This window comes from Salvelinus alpinus, chromosome 5 (assembly GCF_045679555.1).
Source record: "Salvelinus alpinus chromosome 5, SLU_Salpinus.1, whole genome shotgun sequence".
Lineage (NCBI taxonomy): Eukaryota > Metazoa > Chordata > Actinopteri > Salmoniformes > Salmonidae > Salvelinus > Salvelinus alpinus.
The window spans coordinates 22,066,935-22,090,963 of record NC_092090.1 but is presented as its reverse complement, the minus strand read 5'-3'; the positions used below and the strand labels follow the sequence as shown (position 1 = coordinate 22,090,963).

Sequence of the window (24,029 nt, the reverse complement as noted above, 5' to 3'; positions counted from 1 at the left end):
CTTCCACTTTCAAGGAGCGGGACTCTAACCCGGAAGCTTATAAGAAATCTTGCTATGTCCTCCGGCGAACCATCAAACAGGCAAAGCGTCAATACAGGACTAAGATCGAATCGTACTACACCGGCTCCGACACTCGTCAGATGTGAAGGGGCTTGCAAACTATTACAGGCTACAAAGGGAAACACAGCCGAGCGCTGCCCAGTGACACGAGCTTACCAGACGAGCTAAATAACTTCTATGCTCGCTTCGAGGCAAGTAATACTGAAACATGCATGAGAGCATCAGCTGTTCCGGACGACTGTGTGATCACGCTCTCCACAGCCGATGTGAGTAAGACCTTTAAACAGGTCAACATTCACAAGGCCGCTGGGCCAGACGGATTACCAGGACGTGTACTCCGAGCATGCACTGACCAACTGGGAAGTGTCTTCACTAACATTTTCAACCTCTCCCTGTCTGAGTCTGTAATACCAACATGTTTCAAGCAGACCACCATAGTCCCTGTGCCCAAGAACACTAAGGTAACCTGCCTAAATGACTACCGACCCGTAGCATTCACGTCTGTAGCAATGAAATGCTTTGAAAGGCTGATCATGGCTCACATCAACATCATTATCCCAGAAAACCAAGACCCACTCCAATTTGCATACCGCATCAACAGATCCATAGATGATGCCATCTCTATTGTATTCTACACTGCCCTTTCCCACTTTGCACTCAAAGCTTATCACTAAGCTTTGGGACTAAACACCTCCCTCTGCAACTGGATCCTGGACTTCCTGACGGGCCATCCCCAGGTGGTAAGGGTAGATGACAACACATCCGCCACACTGATCCTCAACACGGGGGCCCCTCGGGGGTGCGTGCTCAGTCCCTTCCTGTACTCCCTGTTCACTCATGACTGCACAGCCAGGCACGACTCCAACACCATCATTAAGTTTTCTGATGACACAACAGTGGTAGGCCTGATCACCGACAACGATGGGACAGATTATAGGGAGGACGTCAGAGACCTGACCTTGTGGTGCAAGGACAACAAATTCTCCCTCAACGTGATCAAGACAAAGGAGATGATTGTGGACTACAGGAAAAGGAGGACCGAGCACGCCCCCATTCTCATCGACGGGGCTTTAGTGGAGCAGGTTCCTTGGCGTCCACATCACCAACAAACTAACATGGTCCAAGCACACCAAGACAGTCGTGAAGAGGGCACGAAAAAACCTATTCCCCCTCAGGATACTGAAAAGATTTGGCATGGGTCCTCAGATCCTCAAAAGGTTATACAGCTGCACCATCGAGAGCATCCTGATGGGTTGCATCACTGCCTGGTATGGCAACTGCTCGGCCTCTGACCACAAGGCACTACAGAGGGTAGTGCGTATGGCCCAGTACATCACTGGGGCCAAGCTTCCTGCCATCCAGGACCTCTATAACAGGCGGTGTCAGAGGAAGGCCCACAAAATTGTCAAAGACTCCAGCCACCCTAGTCATAGACTGTTCTCTCTGCTACCACACGGCAAGCGGTACCCGAGCGCCAAGTCTAGGTCCAAGAGGCTTCTAAACACCTTCTACCCCCAAACCATAAGACTCCTGAACAGCTAGTTAAAATGGCTACCCAGACTATTTGCATTTCCCCCCCACGCTGCTGCTACTCTCTGTTATTATCTATACATAGCCACTTTAAAACTCTACCTACGTGTACATAATTAGCTCAATTACCTCGACACCGGTGCCCCCGCACATTGACACATTGACTCTGTACCGGTACCCCCTGTATATAGCCCCGCTATTGTTATTTACTGCTGCTCTTTAATTATTTGTTATTCTTGTCTTTTTTTTAGGTCTTTTCTTTAAACTGCATTGTGGTTAAGGGCTTGTAAGTAAGCATTTCACTGTAAGGTCTACACCTGGTGTTGCCTATGCTGTCAAAGCGCTAATGGGCTCTCTTTCTATCTCAATATTTCCAACCGATCAGCTTCATGGAACAACCAACAGAGGGTGCAACAGGCAAGAGAGAGATTGTAAGATAGTGACAGAGAGGACGAGAAGAGAGAGAGTGTGTTGGAGAGAATATGGGAGAGAAGGTGTGGAAGACAGAGTGACTGTGAGTGATGAGTGATGAGTGAGAGAGACAAACGGAAAGAGAGAGAGATGGGAGAGAGAAAGAGCACACAGCCAGGAGTTCTGGGCCAGGGAGGTGAACCGGTGTGGCCAGACAGAGAGACAGTCAGTCTGGGGGAGGGAGGGAAAGAGGGAGTAGGCAAGGCAGAGAGGGGACCACAAACAGGCCTCTATTCAGTCACACTCACAGGGCTAAACTGACGGCAACCCACCCTGTTGGCAAATAGAAATGTACCATAATTTGATTATTCCTCATGACTCTAAGTCATATCCTGTTTATACTGAACCAGCTGCCTTAGAAACAGTGAGTCGACTGAGACTGATGGGAGGTGAAAGAGGTCTTTTGTTGCCTCTACCTAGAATGTTTGGGAGACACTCCCAGAATTAGAGGGATGTGATTGATCTTTGTTGTGTGTCAATCCTGTTAAACACTCTGACCTAAAAGACCATGCCAATAAACTATCCATTTGAACATTAATTCTTCACTGTTGAACATGCTCCGCACACAGAAAGTGAATGAAATCAAGAGAAAGTAACAAGTAAAGTATCTTTATTTGGCAAGTTTTGGAACAAATGTTGAATACAGACATTGGAAGACAAACAGTTAATTTCAGGCACATTTGGGTACATTCTGTAGAGCTCCATAAGACTAGAACCTGTACACCTCTTGCTACTCATGATGTTCTCAGTATGTGGTTTATTGGGCCTGTTCATGCACAGGGTGTCGCTCTCACACAACCCTCACACAACCCACTAGACACAGACGTCAGTTCAACATAGAGTTTTGACTGTCAACTAACGTGAACTCAAAGTAAAATCAACAAACATGCTAACCATCTCATTGGATTTAGGATACAAGTTAGGTGAAAAAAAGACAAGTATACCCGAAATCCTTTACTTTGATCACTTTTTGCAAATCCAATCAGTTTTCCACGTTGATTCAATGTCATCACATAGATCTTTGCTGTTGTAATGACATGGAAACAACGTTGATTCAACCAGTTAGTGCCTAGTGGGAAACAGAAGAAAACAGGAGAAGTGTTCAGGTAACTGATCCCGTGCTCCATTTCAGAACATCTTGCTCCTGTTTTGTGCAGTACACAACCCTAAACAGATGGCAGAGTCGGGGGAGTTGCAGGAGTGCTCTACACCAGTGTTTCTCAACCTCTGGTCCGTGGACCGGCACCTTTCCCTGGGACGTGGCTGATAGGTCCCTCAAGCGGTTAGTTGTCAAGGGTGTCATCGTTTGCCAATCACTGGTAGTAAAAGGTTGCTAAACACTGCTCTACACCCCTTTGTCAAGTTGCTTCAGCTGCTTTGGAGACAATCATCCCTCAGCAATGCCAGGAGGCATTTCAGTCCTTTTGATTTTATACACTAGACCTGGCATTGTGTTATTATCTTCTAAAAGCTCTTAATACTTTCAGCCCTGTAGGGGTACAGTAAAAAGCAAAGGTGTGTGGAACTTTAAATGACACTTCTGTCATCGGAAGTTCCAGGTAGAGAATTGCTTTAAGCCTGTTCTTTGTGGAACCTCTCAGTCATCTCTTTGATTGGTATATGGTTTATGATTGCAGGTGAAGCTTTTGGCCAGCAAGACATATGACGGTGTGTTGAAGGAGGAGGCACAGCCTCCTGTAAACATAAACAATGAATGAAGCATCTATATGTTCATCAGATATAACAGCAGGTTATGCACACAATACAAAACTGAAGGACTACAAGCGATTCAAATGGCCATGGATCTGGAGTTTAAGTAAATGTGTCTGCTGAGATTTTTCTGTGAAACAAAACAGACAATGAAGAGAAACATTTGATCTGAAAGCTACTGCAGTTGTTTAAACTGGTCCCACGGAGTTGCTATGCACTGCACAGCCTTGTGTGAGATGACAAAAGTGTCAAACCGACCAATGACATTCATCCGTTTGGTCCTGCTTAGGCCAACAACGTTGACAAACCAAGGGGTCAATTCCGATTAAATTCCAATCCCCTCAGGAAATAAATACAGTGAATTTCAATGAATTAACTGACTGAAATTGAAATGGAATTGACCCCAACCCTGTTTTTTTTTTATTCTACCGTGTCACTACTGAACCTGAGAGAGAAGTTGAGTACTCTCTCTCTTGTTTGAGAAGTTGAGTCCTCTCTTTCTTATTTGAGAAGTTGAGTCCTCTTTCACTCTCTTATTTGAGGGCAGCCTCAGTAGATTGCATGATGTTGCCTCTCCAGTGTGGCAGGCAGAGATTCTAGCATTGCTGTGTATTATTCACATCAGGCACTCTGTCTCCCTTCTGCTCTAAACAACTGATGTAGGTTTGAAATACAGACGGACACAGTAGCCTGCTGTGTCGGCTTCGCTAGCTTTCTCTTTATGACTTAGAGATTAAATAAATAATATCTCCCTTATTATCCCCTCCCGTAGCCCTTTCCTGCAGTCAAATGACCTAGTGGCCTCATGGGTGGAATGTTATTCATATTTTTCATATTTCATAATTAATAAGCATTATTTTGAACAAATCAGTTTTTTCTATGTCAAACAGTTTTGTTATATTTTAGTTTTCTGTGATGTATATAAAGTGTAATATTGGGATTCAAACTCAACATTTAATACATTTCAACTCTATATGTGACATGGTACTGGTGTCTTTTTTCTTTTAAGCCCATAACCATGTGTGTGAGGTGTATACTTTTGTTTCAAAGTAGATTTATGTGACCCTGATTTAGCCCACTGCAGTAAAAGGTGAAAGCAATCGTTCACCCCAAAATCAAAACTCGTCAGACATTTTTATTCCTCAAAAGTGTTGATATTTGCAATTGAAGCGTAAAAGATTTCTCCGTTTGACACAACACCACTTTTGATGTATGAAGACATCTGACAAATATAGATATTGTTTTCCCCTTTAGCATCTACAATTTTCAAGATAGGTGACAATTTGGTGACTCATAAATGCTTGTTTGGTGGATATATGCACAAGATCTCATCCCCTTTACTTCATCTTGCTCATCATTGCTACAACCGGACATGGCTAGGCTAACAGCGCTAGGCTAACAGCGCTAGGCTAACAGCGCACAAAAGTAACTCAATAGACTTTTTCTATCAAATTCACAGTCCTTCATGGATTTTTAGACCTATATCCATCTCCCATAGTGAGTGTATATTACATAGGCACCTCCAGAATACAAACATACTTCTGACTGTCTAGTATCTCCTCATGGGTGAATTTCACCAAGCCTCTGCTTGGCTCATAGCAACGTGCCAAACCCCCACTAAATACCGGCTGATCCAGATTGGGTGTTTACCTCTGGGTGGTACATTCTAACACACACTGTCTGGTTTGGCAAAGATATAGAACAGACTAGAGAGTCTGATTGATGCACCGTCTATGAGTACATGCTCCGGGGTGAAGTTTCCCCTAGGTACAGAGTTAGGATCAGCTTCCCCTCCACCAACCCTAATCTTAACCATTAGTGGAGGAAAAGTAAAACTGACCCAAGATCAGTGTCTAGCGGAAACTTCCCCCTACACCGTGTCTCCATAATCCAGTCTAGTTGGCGACATGGACAAAGTATTTCAGCAACAACTCACACCTTATCGACGGCATCCCAATCCACCAAAACAACAAATTATATTAATAATAATAATAACAATAAAACTCCAAACAATAAACAACTCTTATATATAATGAAAACATGTCATTATTTTGGGACAAGAATGACAAAAACATACATTTACATAATGGCTTAATTTATACTTTTTAAAAATAGTCAGAGAGCGACAAACTGAAAAGACAATGTTACTGCTCTAAGTTGATTTGGTCTTATGTACAAGGTGGGTACTTCAAACATTCAAACCTCTTTAGTAAGTTAGAAAATGGCTTCTGTGTTCTGTAAATGTTCTTATAAAATAATTATCTTCAAGAGATCTCCCTTAATCTTCCCTGCTTAGTGACGTTTGCTGCTGGTTGATTCTCCTCGCCTTCTGATCAATCTGCGCTGTATTCTGTTACTGGGGGAGGGCACTGCTGTTGGCAAGAGAAACAAACATTACCTTCATAGATTCATACATTACCTTCAATGATTCAAAAGTAATTTCATAGCATTAGACAAAATTACAATAATGCAAAGCTTCACTGAAAACTACAGTGACATTTTCGTCAACCTACAAGGAACCTCGATTTCCACCTTTCTACCGATCATTTCAATAGCAGAGTTCTTAAGGAGAATTGGAAGTGTGTCAATGTGGGACCTACAGGTATGTTTATAGAGTGTTGAAAGAGCAAAAGAGTGTGTACTACTCACCGCCCATACATTCCACCTGTGGCTTCTCCCACTGTCCGTCTGCCATGCAGCGCACCACAGGCAGGTGGCGCTGTAGGAGGCCTGGGTTACACTGGTAGCGGATGATGGACCCCACAGTATACTGCTCCCGCCTGCTGCCGAACATCTTGGCATTCTCCACCTCTGGCGGTGCGCCACAGTAGACTGGGGAACAATGATCAGTAAATCAATCAATCAACAAATCTATCAATCCATCAAATTACAACTGATGATATTTATTGGTAGCAATTTATTTTGAAGGGTACCTGCCTAATGAGTTAATAAAACATGAACGAGTTGTAACACCAGCACAGGTATAAGATAACATACACATAATGATGGCGAAGGTACAGTAAAATGAGTTTTTAAGAAAATAATTACCAGTGCCCATCCAGACTCTAGAACACAATTCTTGAACCCTAACCCCTGACCCATATGTACCTGGGCCAGTCTTGCAGGTGAAGGGCAGGTGGTAGTTGCAGGGAACGTCGTTCCATTGGCCGTTCTCGTGCCAGATCATCACCACACAGTCTTCTCCAGAGTTAAAGTAGTTATCCGGCTGGTTCGGCCGCCAGTTCTCAAATTGCTGAGGGGTGAGGAGAGCAACATTGGTAGGAAGTTACAAAGACCATTTATGTTTCTGTTGGTTTCTTGTTTTCAATGTAAAAAAAACAGAAATCAGGAGAGTAAGTAAGTAGGCTATAGCATGCAGATCAGAATGGACAGGTACAGTATGAACAATGTATGAATGTACAGGTACAGTATGAACAGTGTATGAATCTACAGGTACAGTATGAACAGTGTATGAATCTACAGGTACAGTATGAACAGTGTTTGAATCTACAGGTACAGTATGAACAGTGTATGAATCTACAGGTACAGTATGAACAGTGTATGAATGTACTGGTACAGTATGAACAGTGTATGAATCTACAGGTACAGTATGAACAGTGTATTAATCTACAGGTACAGTAGGAACAGTGTTTGAATCTACAGGTACAGTATGAACAGTGTATGAATCTACAGGTACAGTATGAACAGTGTATGAATCTACAGGTACAGTATGAACAGTGTTTGAATCTACAGGTACAGTATGAACAGTGTATGAATCTACAAGTACAGTATGAACAGTGTATGAATTTACAGGTACAGGTAGAGTATGAACAGTGTTTGAATGCGGTAGGCTACAGTATGAACAGTGTATGAATGCGGTAGGCTACAGTAGGTGATCTGGTGGTCCCGGGAAAGGAAATGTTGGGAACCACTGGGGGAGAGCACTCTGAGTGGGGACTATGTTCTGTGCTAACCCACTTTCTCTGTACTGTGTCTGTCTGCCTGACTCACCAGTGGTGTGCCGTCTATCCAGCGGAAGTCATTCTCCACTGTCTTGTCATTGAGCCCAATCCACTGGTAGTCCTGGCCGTTGGCTGGAGGGGGGAAAGAGTGAAGGGATATTCTCTCTCTCTCTCTCTCTCTCTCTCTCTCTCTCTCTCACACACACACACACACACACACACACAGGCCTTTACTCACAGTTGACAAAGTGCTGTTCCTCTGGGGTGATGATGCTGACCAGGTGAGCGCTGAGGTCTCGGCAGCGCTGCTCGGCGTCCAGCCAGGTCTCTCTCTCGGGGAAGTGCAGGTAACAGTTGCCCTGAAACTTAGTCCACCCCTCCTCACAATCCTGCTCGTCTGTGTCGTCAACAGCAGGGGGCGATAATGAGACAGAGGATACCACACCCCGGAGAAGCCCGGTTTATTACAGACACTCAAATACATTTACATTAGATAGGAGGGAATGCTGATCAACACCACATATGACACCATAGAGGTTTTATGGAGGCTGTGTTTGTTCTAGAACTGCTGCCATTTTTCTATGCTCCATTATTAGTCCAACTATAATCATTGATTTCTTTCAGTCCAACCTATGGTGTGATAAATATTACTGCACATTAGTGAAAATACTGCGTTTTCCGGGACCTATTAACTATCAACTTGATTCACTGCTTGAGAACACTGGCACTTTGAGGTATATGACATTTTTTGGAATGGGTGAAACATTCATCAAGCATCCATTTAACCCTCAACTACAGGGTTTGGTGACCAAAACATTCTGCTTTAGCCAACGTGTTGTTGTTCTGCAAAACAAGCCAAAAATGTACAGTTGTTAATGCAGAAAATGGTTCTTTCTATAATGCATTTGTGTTTTAAAAACTAAAGCACAAACGAAAAACACCTGGAAAATTAGCACACGGGGTCTCTTGGGTAGTCTAACTAAATAATAATTGGTTGTGATACTTTAAATATACAACAAATCATTTAAATAGTCAGCCTAGTGAGGCCCTCCCAACAGTTAATGAGAGTTTCTGTAGTGAGGCCTTCCCAACAGTTAATGAGAGTTTCTGTAGTGAGGCCCTCCCAACAGTTAATGAGAGTTTCTGTAGTGAGGCCCTCCCAACAGTTAATGAGAGTTTCTGTAGTGAGGCCCTCCCAACAGTTAATGAGAGTTTCTGTAGTGAGGCCCTCCCAACAGTTAATAAGAGTTGCTGTAGGGAAATGTACTCTGTATACTTGTTTACAGAACATGGTGAATACCTTTTTTTCCCTTCACTGTACCGTTCAAGGTTTCATTCATTCCTTCACCACACCTACATGACTAAACAATTTCACAAAATGGCTTCTTCAGCTACTTCCATACACCTGCTTGCTAGGAGCAGCAACAGAACTACACACTAAGAAAAGAAGGTTCCTCAAGGGTTCTTTGGGAAGGGTGATGGTTCTATGTGGAACCATAATGACTCAAAGAACCATTTGAGCCCTTCAATGGTTCTTTGCAGTTTTGTGATAATTAAAATGTATTCATTAGAATATTTTGGGGCGTGGCTTGCCCATAGCTTTTTGTACAACTGTGAGTGTCATTCCAGTTGATCTAATCTGTTGTGTTAAATATGACTATGGCCAGTGACAGTGTCTTGTAAAAGACTCATGTATGAACTTGTGTCAATTGAGAACATTTGACTGCTTACTAAATCAGTGGTTGTCAATTCTCTCCTTAGTGACTCCCAGAGCTAGCACACCTAACTCAACGTGTCAGCGAAAACAATAATAACGCAGCAGGAATTTCAACAATATAATAAAACAACATGTATGGTTCTTCAAAAGGATCTACAAAGAACCTTTTACACTAACAAAGGTTCTTTATATAACTATTCTCCATCAAGGTCCTATAAAGAACCATAAAAATGGGGTTCTATGTGGCCCCAAAAAGGCTTTAAACCATAGCGGAACCCTTTATTGGTGCTATATAGATCCTTTATAGAACCTTAGGAAATTGTTTTTTATAGCACCATAAAGGTTCCATTTAGAACCTTATGAGCATGGTTCTTTATAGAACCTTCAAAAAAAGGTTATATATGGCACCAAAAAGGGATCCACTATGGTTACAAGCCAAAGAACCCTTATTTGGCATTATACAGAAGCTCTTGTTTTGTGTGTAGACCTGGCTGAGAAAATCCACCTACCAGATACAGTGGGGCAAAAAAAGTATTTAGTCAGCCACCAATTGTGCAAGTTCTCCCACTTAAAAAGATGAGAGAGGCCTGTAATTTATCATCATAGGTACACTTCAACTATGACAGACAAAATGAGAAAAAAAATTCCAGAAAATCACATTGTAGGATTTTTTATGATTTTATTTGCAAATTATGGTGGAAAATAAGTATTTGGTCACCTACAAACAAGCAAGATTTCTGGCTCTCACAGACCTGTAACTTCTTCTTTAAGAGGCTCCTCTGTCCTCCACTCGTTACCTGTATTAATGGCACCTGTTTGAACTTGTTATCAGTATAAAAGACACCTGTCCACAACCTCAAACAGTCACACTCCAAACTCCACTATGGCCAAGACCAAAGAGCTGTCAAAGGACACCAGAAACCAAATTGTAGACCTGCACCAGGCTGGGAAGACTGAATCTGCAATAGGTAAGCAGCTTGGTTTGAAGAAATCAACTGTGGGAGCAATTATTAGGAAATGGAAGACATACAAGACCACTGATAATCTCCCTCGATCTAGGGCTCCACGCAAGATCTCACCCCGTGGGGTCAAAAAGATCACAAGAACGGTGAGCAAAAATCCCAGAACCACACGGGGGGAGCTAGTGAATGACCTGCAGAGAGCTGGGACCAAAGTAACAAAGCCTACCATCAGCAAGGGCATTGAAGATGAAACGTGGCTGGGTCTTTCAGCATGACAATGATCCCAAACACACCGCCCGGGCAACGAAGGAGTGGCTTCGTAAGAAGCATTTCAAGGTCCTGGAGTGGCCTAGCCAGTCTCCAGATCTTAACCCCATAGAAAATCTTTGGAGGGAGTTGAAAGTCCGTGTTGCCCAGCAACAGCCCCAAAACATCACTGCTCTAAAGGAGATCTGCATGGAGGAATGGGCCAAAATACCAGCAACAGTGTGTGAAAACCTTGTGAAGACTTACAGAAAACGTTTGACCTCTGTCATTGCCAACAAAGGGTATATAACAAAGTATTGAGATAAACTTTTGTTATTGACCAAATACTTATTTTCCACCATAATTTGCAAATAAATTCATAAAAAATCCGAATCAGAAAATGTGATTTTCTGGATTGAGAACTTGCACAATTGGTGGCTGACTAAATACTTTTTTGCCCCACTGTATAAGCATAGTCTTGAGTAAAGGACAGGGAGCAGTATGATGACATTGCCCCCAGACTACGGACGCCCCTATACCCCTTTAGGCCCGTGGATCAGTCAGGGTCTTAACTTACTGTTGACACTTAGAATACAGAAGATGCGCTTCCCGGGTGGCACAGTGGTCTAAGGCACTGCATTGCAGTGCTAGCTGTGCCATCAAAGATTCTGGGTTCGACCCCAGGCTCTGTCGTGACCTAGAGGCCCATGGGGCGGTGCACAATTGGCCCAGCGTCATCTGGGCTAGGGAGGGTTTGGCTGGCAGGCGCACTAGCAACTCCTGTGTCGGGCCGGGCGCAGTGCAGGTCGCCAGGTGTATGGTGTTTCCTCCGACACATTGGTGCGGCTGGCTTCCGGTTGGGATGTGCATTGTGTCAAGAAGCAGTGCGGGTTGTGTTTCGGAGGACGCCACTCCCGAGTCCGTACGGGAGTTGCAGCGATGAGACAAGACTGTAACTACTACCAATTGGATACCACGAAATTGGGGAGAAAAAAAGGGGTAAAAAAAGAATACACAATGTGCAATTTCTACATGTGGTTGTGCATCAACAGTTTCTCTTGTTACGTCATTCACTGACAGTTACTCAATTAGCCCAAGTCAGCCAAACCATTTGTATTGGTAAATTAATCCAGCCAACTATCTAAACTTGTAGTAATCATAGTTGAATTACAGACCGAGGCTCCCTCATTGATTTTGTTAGTCACTCTCACTGAAATATCATATTAAAAACTGCAAACATTTCTCTCTACCCTATGGCAAAATGTGTAGAATTGCAGGAAATTAATTGTAGATTATTTTTTTAATGATCTCCTCTGTTAAGAGGGGGGCCGCTAAAATGTTTTGCTCACAGGATCTAATGTCAGTTTTGCGTTTTTACCCCTAATGGTAAGGATTTGGCAAAAGGAAAGCTGATCCTAGATCTGTGCCTACAATCAACTTATTCTGGGGCAGACAGAATAATTCACTGCCACACCTGGGTCACGTTCAGCATGCACAAAACAGGAGAAAACGTTTTTGAAATAGAGGAAGTATACCCAAACTTGGCCGATGATAACCCTAATTGGGGTTTTCCATTTAAAAACGTTTTCGGCCATTTGTCCTCCTGAACGCAGCCCTGCTATGATGCAAGCTGCCAGCGATAACAGTTTCCTTTGCATCCTTATGACTCCTGTTGTTTTTGAGAGGTTGTTGTTTGTTAGTAAACATTAGCTGAAGCCGACCTCGTACCAATCTCGCAGCGGTCCCCTCCGTAGCTGGGCAGGCATAAGCATTTGTAAGAGTCTGCATTTTCCACACAGGTGGCTCCATTGGCACAAGGGTTGGAATGGCACACATCAACCTCTGCAAAAAAGGGGGGGGCGGGGTGAGACTGGTGCCTCAGGGGGTGAAGGAGTAGTTGCCTTGGCAAGGGGGGAGCTGGGACACAACATCATGGAAGTCATGGAATTGGAACACTGAGATGCTGCAACATGGTGATTCAGACTTACTGTGTCAGATCATCATTGAAAGGAAGATGAATAATCATCTCAATGATGTTCACTCCTGTACATGTTAACCTTTCTTCAGACCACAACATTTTACTACTTTTTTTCATAAATGTTGAACTTCTGATTCATACAGTTTAGAAGACAGATACTTTATCATATTAAATGTATTAAGATCTGAAGTAACTTTAAGTCTGGATCAGCTACTTGTTGGGAGGCATACCCATAGAAATAGAATGACTAGATGAGAGTAATTCTAATTCTTTGGGCAGTCTTGTGTTCAGATTCATATAAGCAGAAGTTCCAAGTATGTACCCAGCATGTACCCAGTATGCACCAGGATGTTGGTAGGCGTACCAGGGGTTAGCAGGCATGCAGTAGGAAAGAGAATAGAACAAGCAAAAAATCTGTCTGAAATGGCATCATAATGATGTCCTTTCAACCACTTTTGCAGTTGGGTAGGCTTACTGTAGCCTAGGCAACAGCACAACAAAAACAACAGAGGATGGAGTGAAAATGAGTATGGTGGAGATCCTGAGACCTCGAGGCAAGGACACGATACACACATACACGCCAAAGACCCCGCGACTGTCTGACAAACACGAATGAGAGACCCAAAACCAGGTGCAGGCAAAACAGGACAAAACATCACACTACAACACAAAACATACAGTACAAATTCCAAACATACAAATTCCCTGGTTTCCCAGAAATCCTGGTCGGAAGATTCCGGATTTCCTGCTTATTCCCTTCTGATTCTGGGAAACCAGGATTTCAGAGAAACCATTCCCTGAATTTCGCAACCCTAATTATGACAGAGGGACTGATGTCCAGGCATACCGTAGAGAGATGAGAAAAGCATTGCTAGAAACTTTCTTTACTGAGGTGTGTTACTTTCCAGTAAAACATTTACAACACTTCTGAGGACATCAGAATGGATCAGAAAGAGAGATGTGCAGATAGGAACGAAGACTTTGCTAGGAACGAAGGAACAAAGACATCTTATGAGAGATAATGAGAGATAATGAGAGATAATGATACCCCTGCATCAGGACTCACCATACTGGCACCCTTCTCCCACTTTCCCGGGCGGACACTGGCACAGCCCAACACCATCCTCCACTGAGCATGACCCAGCACCACACGGGTTAGGGTCACATGGGTTAGGGATACCTAAGCATGAATACAATTAGGATGAATACAATACAGTGTGTACCTTTGCACCAAAATGGCACCATACTCCCTATTTAGTGCACTATATAGGGAATAGGGTGACATTTCTGATTGGCCCGTTCAATAAAAACACCATGCCACTTTACATCATTTAAATAAGTCTGTTGGCTCTACAGCGTAACAGCCAAACAAACGTTCTTTTAACTGTCCATAGCAATGAACATGGAGTCGACTGAAAGTGTGCTGACTCACCCTCCTCTGAGGATGGCTCCTCCATGACGGCAGGGGTCTGCAGGGAGATGGCTGGGGCAGCCAATCCGGCGGGAGCAAGGTTGGGGGCAAAGGTCATGTAAAACTCGCTGGTGGTCTCCCCCAGCTCAGCCCCGCCAGCCATGGCCTCCTCTGGCCCCTCTGTGCCCTCCATAAGCTCCCTGTTGCTGGGCGGAGAGGACAGCACCACAGGGAGCAGATCTCCAGAGTGTGCCCCAGATGAGACACCGCTGGCCTGGGTTGGGTGGTCAGCACCGTTCCCTGTGTGGGACCCGCTTCCCTGCCCACTGAACTGCACTGGCCCAGCCCCCAGCTCCATGGAAACCGTGGTCGCCTTGGAAACCTCTGTCATGAAGTCATTAGTCAGGAAGGTGACAGCGCTGTCCTCCTCATCGCTGGTGGAGGATCTGGAGATTCCAGACATGTCCCCGGATGGGAAGCCCGACGTTCCGAACCCTGATGCGTATCCACCTCTTCCCGCTCCGTATCCGTAGTGGAGAGACCCCGAGGCCTCCTGTTCCCCTGAGGCTGACCCTGTGAGGTCGGTAAACCCTGACCCCAAGAAGGTCACACCCGGGAAGAACCCTGAGCCACTGCTGCCTGAGGCCGAACCGCTGATATCACCGCTTCCGGAGCCGTAGTGGAGAGACCCCGAGGCCTCCTGTTCCCCTGAGGCTGACCCCGTGAGGTCAGTAAACCCTGACCCAAAGAAGTTCACACTCGGGAAGAACCCTGAGCCACTGCTGCCTGAGGCCGAACCGCTGATATCACCGCTTCCGGAGCCGTAGTGGAGAGACCCCGAGGCCTCCTGTTCCCCTGAGGCTGACCCCGTGAGGTCGGTAAACCCTGACCCCAAGAAGGTCACACCCGGGAAGAACCCTGAGCCACTGCTGCCTGAGGCCGAACCGCTGATATCACCGCTTCCGGAGCCGTAGTGGAGAGACCCAGAGGCCTCCTGTTCCCCTGAGGCTGACCCCGTGAGGTCGGTAAACCCTGACCCCAAGAAGGTCACATCAGGGAAGAACCCTGAGCCGCTGCTGCCTGAGGCCGAACCGCTGAATTCCAGGCCCCCTCCACCCAGCTCCTTCTCTTTGTGTGTGTGAGAGGTGGAAACCTCCATCAGTTTCCCATCGATCAGCAGGACCTGAGTGTCTCCGCTTCCCGACTCCTCTCCCGAATGACCACTGGAGCCTCCTGAGGGAAAGAATCCTGAGGGAAATCCGGAAAACTCCTCACTGGAACTAGAGCTGGAGCCGGACGACATTCCAGACAACTCCTCACTGGAACTAGAGCTGGAGCCGGACGACATTCCAGACCACCCCCCACTTTCCCCAGAGCTGCTGGAGCTGTCAGACGAAGAGCCGCTCTCCTCAGAACTGACACCGGAGCCACTTCCCCATCCCGACAGGAACTCACTGCCACTGAACATTCCCAATCCCATTTCTGAGGGGAAGGTGAGGATCCCAGTGATTCCCTCTCCAGCCTCCTGAGGACCCCCAGAGCCCAAACCGGATAAAACACTGCCACTCCCTGAAGAGAAGGTGACCGTTATTCCCGATCCGTCTCCACTCAGCCCCGAGCCGGACGGATCTTCACTACTCAGACCAGACGATCCGCTGGGAATCTCTGCGGAGCCTGAGGACTCCACAGAGATGGGAGGAGTGATGGAAGGCAGGACTGTGGAGAGAGAGTGAGAGTCAGAGAGAGAGAAAGAAAGAAAAGGGATTTACATATTTCAGTAATGTATATACAGTGTATATATATATATTTATAGTGTAGAATTCCATAAAATGCTTATTAAAGGCAAGTGAAGACAATGGCTCTTACCAGGCCTCAGCAAATCAGTGATGGATGTGAGGTTAACCAAAGACTCTTCTATCTCTGTGATGTTCAATCCAGTTTCATTGGCAAGAAGCAAGATGTCCACTTCAGGAAACAAAAAAGATTTGAGTGAGTGAGTGAGTGAGTGGTTTGAGTGAGTGGTTGAGTGAGTGAGGGTGAGTGAGTGAGCATGCGAGCAAGCAAAGAGTGAGTGAGTGAGTGAGTGAATGACTGAATGGGTGGGTGAGTGATTGAGTGAGTGAGAGAAGGTGAGTGAGTGACCATGCAAGCGAACAAGTGAGTGAGAGTGAATGATAATGCGAGCGAGTGAAGACTGAGTGAGAGGGTGAGTGAGAGAGTGGGTGTGGGTTGATGGGTGGGTGGGTGAGTGAGAGAGTGGGTGGGTGATTGAGAGAGTGGGTGAGTAGGTGGGTGAGTGGTCGATTGAGAGTGGGTGAGTGGGTGGGTGATTGAGAGAGTGGGTGAGTGGGTGGGTGAGTGAGTGGGTAAGTAGGTGTTGGGGTGGGTGAGTGGTCGATTGAGAGTGGGTGAGTGGGTGGGTGATTGAGAGAGTGGGTGAGTGGGTGAGTGGGTAAGTGGGTAAGTGGGTGGGTGGGTGAGTTGGTGAGTAGGTGGGGGGGTGGGTGAGTGGTCGAGTGAGAGTGGGTGAGTGGGTGGGTGAGTGGGTAAGTGGGTGAGTGGGTGGGTGGGTGGGTGAGTGGGTGAGTAGGTGGGTGGGTGGGTGAGTGGGTGATTGAGAGAGTGGGTGGGTGGTTGGGTGATTGAGAGAGTGGGTGAGTGAGTGGGTGGGTGAGTGAGAGAGTGGGTGAGTGGGTGGGTGGGTGAGTGGGTGAGTAGGTGGGTGGGTGGGTGAGTGGGTGATTGAGAGAGTGGGTGAGTGGGTGGGTGATTGAGAGAGTGGGTGAGTGGGTGAGTGTGTAAATGGGTGAGTGGGTGGGTGGGTGAGTAGGTGGGTGAGTGGGTGGGTGGGTGATTGAGAGAGTGGGTGAGTGGGTGGGTGGGTGATTGAGAGAGTGGGTCAGTAGGTGGGTGGGTGATTGAGAGAGTGGGTGAGTGGGTGATTGAGAGAGTGGGTGGGTGAGTGGGTGATTGAGAGATGACACATTATTCTATTACATTCCTGTGTCTATCCAAGACCAACGTCCAGTTTTGATTGCGTTTTAGCCTGAATATTTTTTTGATGTTGAAATAAAGTGGAAACAACATGACTTATGATTCAACACATTTCAGTCCAAACCTTTGAAGCAGTAGGCGTCATATCTGGAATACAAGTCTGGGAATCCCGTCTGGTTGTTGTGGGTGTATACTGTGTACACCCCTGCCTTCCCTGCACCACACGCCACCCGGGGGTTGGTGATGGGGTACCGGACACTCCGGTCGATTAGCCAACCTGCGCGGCACTTATCCAAGCCTTGTCTCCAGGCGGCGTAGAGCTGTCCAGTAGAGGCCAGGGTAGCGTTCAGCTCCTGACAGTGAGCCAGAGCACCGTCATAGGTGAAGCCCTCACTGGAGCCAGCATGGAACACATCACCTAGAGAAGAGAGGACAGTTAGGTTAACGGATCAGAAGATGGTGAGAAGAGAAGAGAAGAGGACAGCCAGGTTAAGGGATGAGAGGATGGTGAGAAGAGAAGAGGACAGTCAGGTTAAGGGATGAGAAGATGAAGAGAAGACAGTCAGGTTAAGGGATGAGAAGATGAAGAGAAGAGGACAGCCAGGTTAAGGGATGAGAAGATGAAGGGAAGAGGACAGCCAGGTTAAGGGATGAGAAGATGAAGGGAAGAGGACAGCCAGGTTAAGGGATGAGAGGATGGTGAGAAGAGAAGAGGACAGTCAGGTTAAGGGATGAGAGGATGGTGAGAAGAGAAGAGGACAGCCAGGTTAAGGGATGAGAGGATGGTGAGAAGAGAAGAGGACAGTCAGGTTAAGGGATGAGAGGATGGTGAGAAGAGAAGAAGACAGCCAGGTTAAGGGATGAGAAGATGAAGAGAAGAAGACAGCCAGGTTAAGGGATGAGAAGATGAAGAGAAGAGGACAGCCAGGTTAAGGGATGAGAAGATGAAGAGAAGAGGACCGCCAGGTTAAGGGATGAGAGGATGGTGAGAAGAGAAGAAGACAGCCAGGTTAAGGGATGAGAGGATGATGACAAGAGAAGAGAAGACAGCCAGGTTAAGGGATGAGAGGATGGTGAGAAGAGAAGAGGACAGCCAGGTTAAGGGATGAGAGGATGAAGAGAAGAGGACAGCCAGGTTAAGGGATGAGAGGATGAAGAGAAGAGGACAGTCAGGTTAAGGGATGAGAGGATGAAGAGAAGAGGACAGTCAGGTTAAGGGATGAGAAGATGAAGAGAAGAGGACCGCCAGGTTAAGGGATGAGAGGATGGTGAGAAGAGAAGAAGACAGCCAGGTTAAGGGATGAGAAGATGAAGAGAAGAGAACAGCCAGGTTAAGGGATGAGAGGATGGTGACAAGAGAAGAGAAGACAGTCAGGTTAAGGGATGAGAGGATGGTGACAAGAGAAGAGAAGACAGTCAGGTTAAGGGATAAGAGGATGGTGACAAGAGGACAGTCAGGTTAATGGATGAGAGGATGGTGACAAGAGGACAGTCAGGTTAAGGGATGAGAGGATGGTGACAAGAGAAGAGAAGACAGTCAGGTTAAGGGATGAGAGGATGGTGACAAGAGGACAGTCAGGTTAAGGGATGAGAGGATGGTGACAAGAGAAGAGAAGACAGTCAGGTTAAGGGATGAGAGGATGGTGACAAGAGAAGAGAAGACAGTCAGGTTAAGGGATGAGAGGACAGTCAGGTTAAGGGATGAGAGGACAGTCAGGTTAAGGGATGAGAGGACAGTCAGGTTAAGGGATGAGAGGACAGTCAGGTTAAGGGATGAGAGGACAGTCAGGTTAAGAGAAGAGAGGACAGTCAGGTTAAGAGAAGAGAGGACAGTCAGGTTAAGGGATGAGAGGACAGTCAGGTTAAGGGATGAGAGGACAGTCAGGTTAAGAGAAGAGCGGACAGTCAGGTTAAGGGATGAGAGGACAGTCAGGTTAAGAGAAGAGAGGACAGTCAGGTTAAGAGAAGAGAGGACAGTCAGGTTAAGAGAAGAGAGGACAGTCAGGTTAAGGGATGAGAGGACAGTCAGGTTAAGGGATGAGAGGACAGTCAGGTTAAGAGAAGAGAGGACAGTCAGGTTAAGAGAAGAGAGGACAGTCAGGTTAAGAGAAGAGAGGACAGTCAGGTTAAGGGATGAGAGGACAGTCAGGTTAAGGGATGAGAGGACAGTCAGGTTAAGAGAAGAGAGGACAGTCAGGTTAAGAGAAGAGAGGACAGTCAGGTTAAGGGATGAGAGGACAGTCAGATTAAGGGATGAGAGGACAGTCAGGTTAAGAGAAGAGAGGACAGTCAGGTTAAGAGAAGAGAGGACAGTCAGGTTAAGAGAAGAGAGGACAGTCAGGTTAAGGGATGAGAGGACAGTCAGGTTAAGGGATGAGAGGACAGTCAGGTTAAGGGATGAGAGGACAATCAGGTTAAGAGAAGAGAGGACAGTCAGGTTAAGAGAAGAGAGGACAGTCAGGTTAAGGGATGAGAGGACAGTCAGGTTAAGGGATGAGAGGACATGGACAGTCAGTGCTCAAAACAACTCCCACAGCGATGTGGTTTGTGATAAAAGCCAAACCTCTTTTTCAATTGCCATTCATTTCCCACATAGTTAAGACAGAGTATATATAATAAACTAGCCCAACCTCTTGACTTATCTTTAAAGACTACTACTGCAATAGACAGACAAGAAATAGACACAAGGTATGACAACATCTCTGTGTTACAAAGTGATTCAAGAGCAATTTGAGTGAACAAAACCTAGTGTGTTTTCTCACCCCTGAGTCTGTCCACGTAGCAGTACACATCGTATTGTTCGTCAGCGGGCCTCAGTCCATAGGACCTCACTCCTGGTAAAGTCTCCAGATCCCCAGGGCACTTTTCCAGAGGAGACACGATGGGATACCTGGGCATGAAAACAACCTTTATTCATGGCCATGAATGGGAGTATAATGAAGAAGAAGAGGGTTGTACTGATGGTAAGGAACAGGGACTTGAAACAAGTACAGTATCTGTATGTGGTACAGGTGGCCGCCGGCTGGCAGCACCTTCATTGGGGAGGACGGGCTCATAGTAATGGATGGAATGGTATCGTACAAATCAAACACATTTTTGATACCACTCCATTGACTCCATTCCAGCCATTATTATGAGCCATCCTCCTCTCATCAGCCTCCTGTAGTTAGTGTGTGTGTGTGTGTGTGTGTGTGTGTGTGTGTGTGTGTGTGTGTGTGTGTGTGTGTGTGTGTGTGTGTGTGTGTGTGTGTGTGTGTGTGTGTGTGTGTGTGTGTGTGTGTGTGTGTGTGTGTGTGTGTGTGTGTGTGTGTGTGTGTGTGCGCATGTATTAATCTGTCTTTAAATATGTTTGTGTGCCCATGTGTACAGACAAGTGTGTGTGTGTCTTCCCTCCTACCTGACGGTCTGATCCAGAAGCCAGCCTGCATCACACTGGTTGTAGCCGGCTTCGTAGGCAGCCTGGAGCTGCTCTGGGGTGGCGATGGAGGCTCCAACACTCTGACAGGCCAGCTGGGCCTCCACGAAGGTGAAGGCGTAGCGGCTAGATCCAGCACGGTAGTGGAACACCACGCCTACAGATGGAGGGGGAATGATGCTGATATAATGTGCTTGATCTCATGCACCAAACACATTAATCACCCAAGTGTGTTTTTATTCACAGTTTGTAATCATTCAGATTTTTTAATCAATTATTTGTTGTGTTCTTCAGAGTGTAAAAACGACATTGCAAATATCCTCTCACAGTCAACCTATAAAGCTGACAAGTCTCCTCAGCAATGACTGCAATTCTTGTCTTTCCATTTCAACATGCAAACTCTCAGTAGTATTGAAAGTAGGGCTTGTACACTCAGTTGTTCCAGAAACAACTTTTCCAACACAGCGTCCCATGAAAAGTGACTATGTATGCTATTTACAGTCAAACCCAGCAGATATCCAGTCACTGACCTGTAGCAGAAAATAAATATCCTGATCCGCTCCCTTCGCCGATCTCACTCCCCACATCCGGCCTGACCGTTACTCTCCCCACCACATCCACAACCAACTCTCTCACACTGGGCGGCTGTGGTAGGAGCAGCTCGGTGACACCGGGCGGCTGTGGCAGGAGCAGCTCGGTGACACTGGGCGGCTGTGGCAGAGGCAGCTCGGTGACACTGGGCGGCTGTGGCAGAGGCAGCTCGGTGACACTGGGCGGCTGTGGTAGGGGCAGCTCGGTGACACTGGGCGGCTGTGGCAGAGGCAGCTCGGTGACACTGGGCAGCTGTGGCAGCTCGGTGACACTGGGCGGCTGTGGCAGCTCGGTGACACTGGGCGGCTGTGGCAGCTCGGTGACACTGGGCGGCTGTGGCAGCTCGGTGACACTGGGCGGCTGTGGCAGGGGCAGCTCGGTGACACTGGGCGGCTGTGGCAGGGGCAGCTTGGTGACACTGGGCGGCTGTGGCAGGGGCAACTCAGTGCCAAAGGTGAAGTCCACGCTAGTGGGTTTCTGGGTGGCCAGGTCCTCACCCAGCGCCTCGCTCTCTGTGGTCATGTTCCTGTAGAACAACTCGGGAGGACCCTGGGTCACCGTGGCAACGCTCAGCACGCCGCTGCCCGCCTCGGTGGGCACCACCATGCCTGAGCCCTCCTCGTCCGTTTCTAGAGGAGACCAAAGAAAGGGTTCATGCTCGTGATCACTAAACTGTTGGGAACGGTTTCCAAACGGAAACGTGTGGTGAGAATGGTTGTTTACTGTTTCACTTAACACTGTTGTGATCCTGAACAAATTCAACCATTTGACAAATATGAAACAATAAAACCCTCACACACACACACGCTTAGGAATATGACACTAAAACGCACACACACACACACACACACACACACACACACATACGCTTACAAATATGACACTAAAACACACACACACACACGCTTACAAATATGACACGAAAACGCACACACACACACACGCTTACAAATATGACACGAAAACGCACACACACACGCTAACAAATATGACACTAAAACACACACACACACGCTTACAAATATGACACTAAAACGCACACACACACGCTAACAAATATGACTCTAATACGCACACACACACACACACACTAACAAATATGACCCTAAAACGCACACACACACGCTAACAAATGTGACACTAAAACGCACACACACACACGCTAACAAATATGACACTAAAATAAACACACACGCTTACAAATATGACACTAAAACGCACACACACACACGCTTACAAATATGACACGAAAACGCACACACACACGCACGCTTACAAATATGACACTAAAACGCACACACACACACACGCTTACAAATATGACACTAAAACGCACACACACACACACACACGCTTACAAATATGACACTAAAACACACACACACACAAGCTTACAAATATGACACTAAAACACTTACCAATATGAAATATTAAAATAATCTTGTGTCGGTAGGTTCATTCCAATGATAACACATTCCAGTCTATGGTTGATTCACAGTGTAACCTAGCCTGGTTCTAGATCTGTTTGTGCTATATAGCCAACTCCTATAGGAGTTGCGAAGACGACACAAACAGATCTGGGACCAGGCTAAATGCAACCTACCTGTGTAGCAGTAGGCATCGTAGCGGGATTCGGGGAGGGGGTACCCCGTCTGGTTGACGTGGAGGTACACGGTCCGTACCCCCAGCAGACCCCCTCCACACTGCGGCCTCCGGACATTGATGGGGTAGCGGACGCTCCTGTCTCCTAGCCAGCCTGCATTGCACACATCCAGACCAGCCTGCCAGGCCAGGTACAGCTGTCCTGTGGTGGCCAACAGGGCCCCCTGCTTACTACACTGTTCCTCAGCCTCAGAGTAGGTGAACTTAGCCACAGAGGCAGAGTAGAACACACTGCCTGGGAGAGGAGAGAACAGGACAGGATGGACGTGAGATAGTGACATGTTCAGTGTAACTTGAGGTTGATAGTTGTGTAGTTAAGAATATTTGAGTCAATGTAACTAATTTATTTGATTAAGGCAATCCACATTAATCACAATTAAAATGTTCACAATTTTCACATCAGAGAGAAAAAGGCGTCTGTGAAAACGACTGTATTCTCCAAAGTGAACATGTCCTGATCTCATCCTGTCACTCACTTATGAAAAAAAGATCAAGGATGTTGCCTTGGTTACCTGTCATCTTCTCGGCAAAACAGTACACGTCGTAAGTCTCGTTGACATCTCTCACTCCGTAAGTTCGCACCCCGGGGAACTCGTCTTTGTCGCCATAGCAATTCTCACGTGGATCATGGATTGGGTACCTTTCACAGAAAACAGAAATGAGTGTAAAATCCATACCAGTGCAGAGTGATAGGCCTACCTTGCAGAGAGATCTTTTAAAGTGGTATCCTGTGGGGATCTGATGTATGTCTCGTTGTATATGTTTTGACCCAAATCAATTCTATTCAGTGTGTTGGTTTAATAGAGTTAAACACCTCCATTACAACATCAACATTCTGAATCAGTTGAGGCAGAGCCGTGTTACTTTATTGATTCAACTGGAGCCTTTGTCTTCCTTACTGGGTTACATATTATTTCAAACATATTATTTTGAAGGTTTAAAAGCTTTAAAAAGCTTCTTAGTCCAAGACTAGGCTTAATCTGTGTCCGGGAAACCGGTCCGCAATGTTTCTTCTAAACCTTCTAGTATTTCTGACAAATCAACTAGAGGAGATTTATGGAATGAGGGCTTTCATTCTGAGGTGTTGAAAAAAACGTACAGGTGAGATCAGAGAAAGGTAAACACAATCCTCTAGGTTTTTGCCAGGGATGGAAGGAGGGATGGCTGGAGGACAAGAGAGGCTGTGTGTCGAGAGGAAGTGGCATGTTCAGAGGCTCAGCTGTCAAACATTCAACAGGAAGTTCTGCATGGCAGACGTCTGTGTTTAGATGGAGGATCAAACCAAATACTGACGTGAAAATGGAAACATTACATAAATGG

General features: G+C 46.3%; 1 protein-coding gene across 4 annotated transcripts in view; it reads right to left on the bottom strand.

Moving 5' to 3' along the window:
* Positions 1–2,654: 2,654 nt before the first annotated feature.
* The window catches only part of LOC139575732 (aggrecan core protein-like), a 35,971-nt gene continuing 14,596 nt past the window's right edge, over positions 2,655–24,029 (bottom strand). Inside the window, exons 6-20 of one of the 4 annotated variants that reach the window (XM_071400969.1) lie at positions 23,222–23,349; positions 22,651–22,944; positions 20,987–21,676; positions 20,439–20,613; positions 19,804–19,931; positions 17,166–17,459; positions 15,914–16,012; positions 14,069–15,763; positions 13,703–13,816; positions 12,387–12,500; positions 7,972–8,130; positions 7,783–7,865; positions 6,880–7,024; positions 6,421–6,603; positions 2,655–6,143 (exon numbers count right to left, since the gene is read on the bottom strand). In XM_071400969.1, coding sequence (XP_071257070.1) covers positions 6,064–6,143; positions 6,421–6,603; positions 6,880–7,024; positions 7,783–7,865; positions 7,972–8,130; positions 12,387–12,500; positions 13,703–13,816; positions 14,069–15,763; positions 15,914–16,012; positions 17,166–17,459; positions 19,804–19,931; positions 20,439–20,613; positions 20,987–21,676; positions 22,651–22,944; positions 23,222–23,349 — 4,381 coding nt within the window. In that variant the 3' untranslated portion in view covers positions 2,655–6,063. The remainder of the gene's footprint in view (positions 6,144–6,420; positions 6,604–6,879; positions 7,025–7,782; positions 7,866–7,971; positions 8,131–12,386; positions 12,501–13,702; positions 13,817–14,068; positions 15,764–15,913; positions 16,013–17,165; positions 17,460–19,803; positions 19,932–20,438; positions 20,614–20,986; positions 21,677–22,650; positions 22,945–23,221; positions 23,350–24,029) is intronic. The other 3 variants (XM_071400970.1, XM_071400971.1, XM_071400972.1) reach the window with 3 other exon arrangements.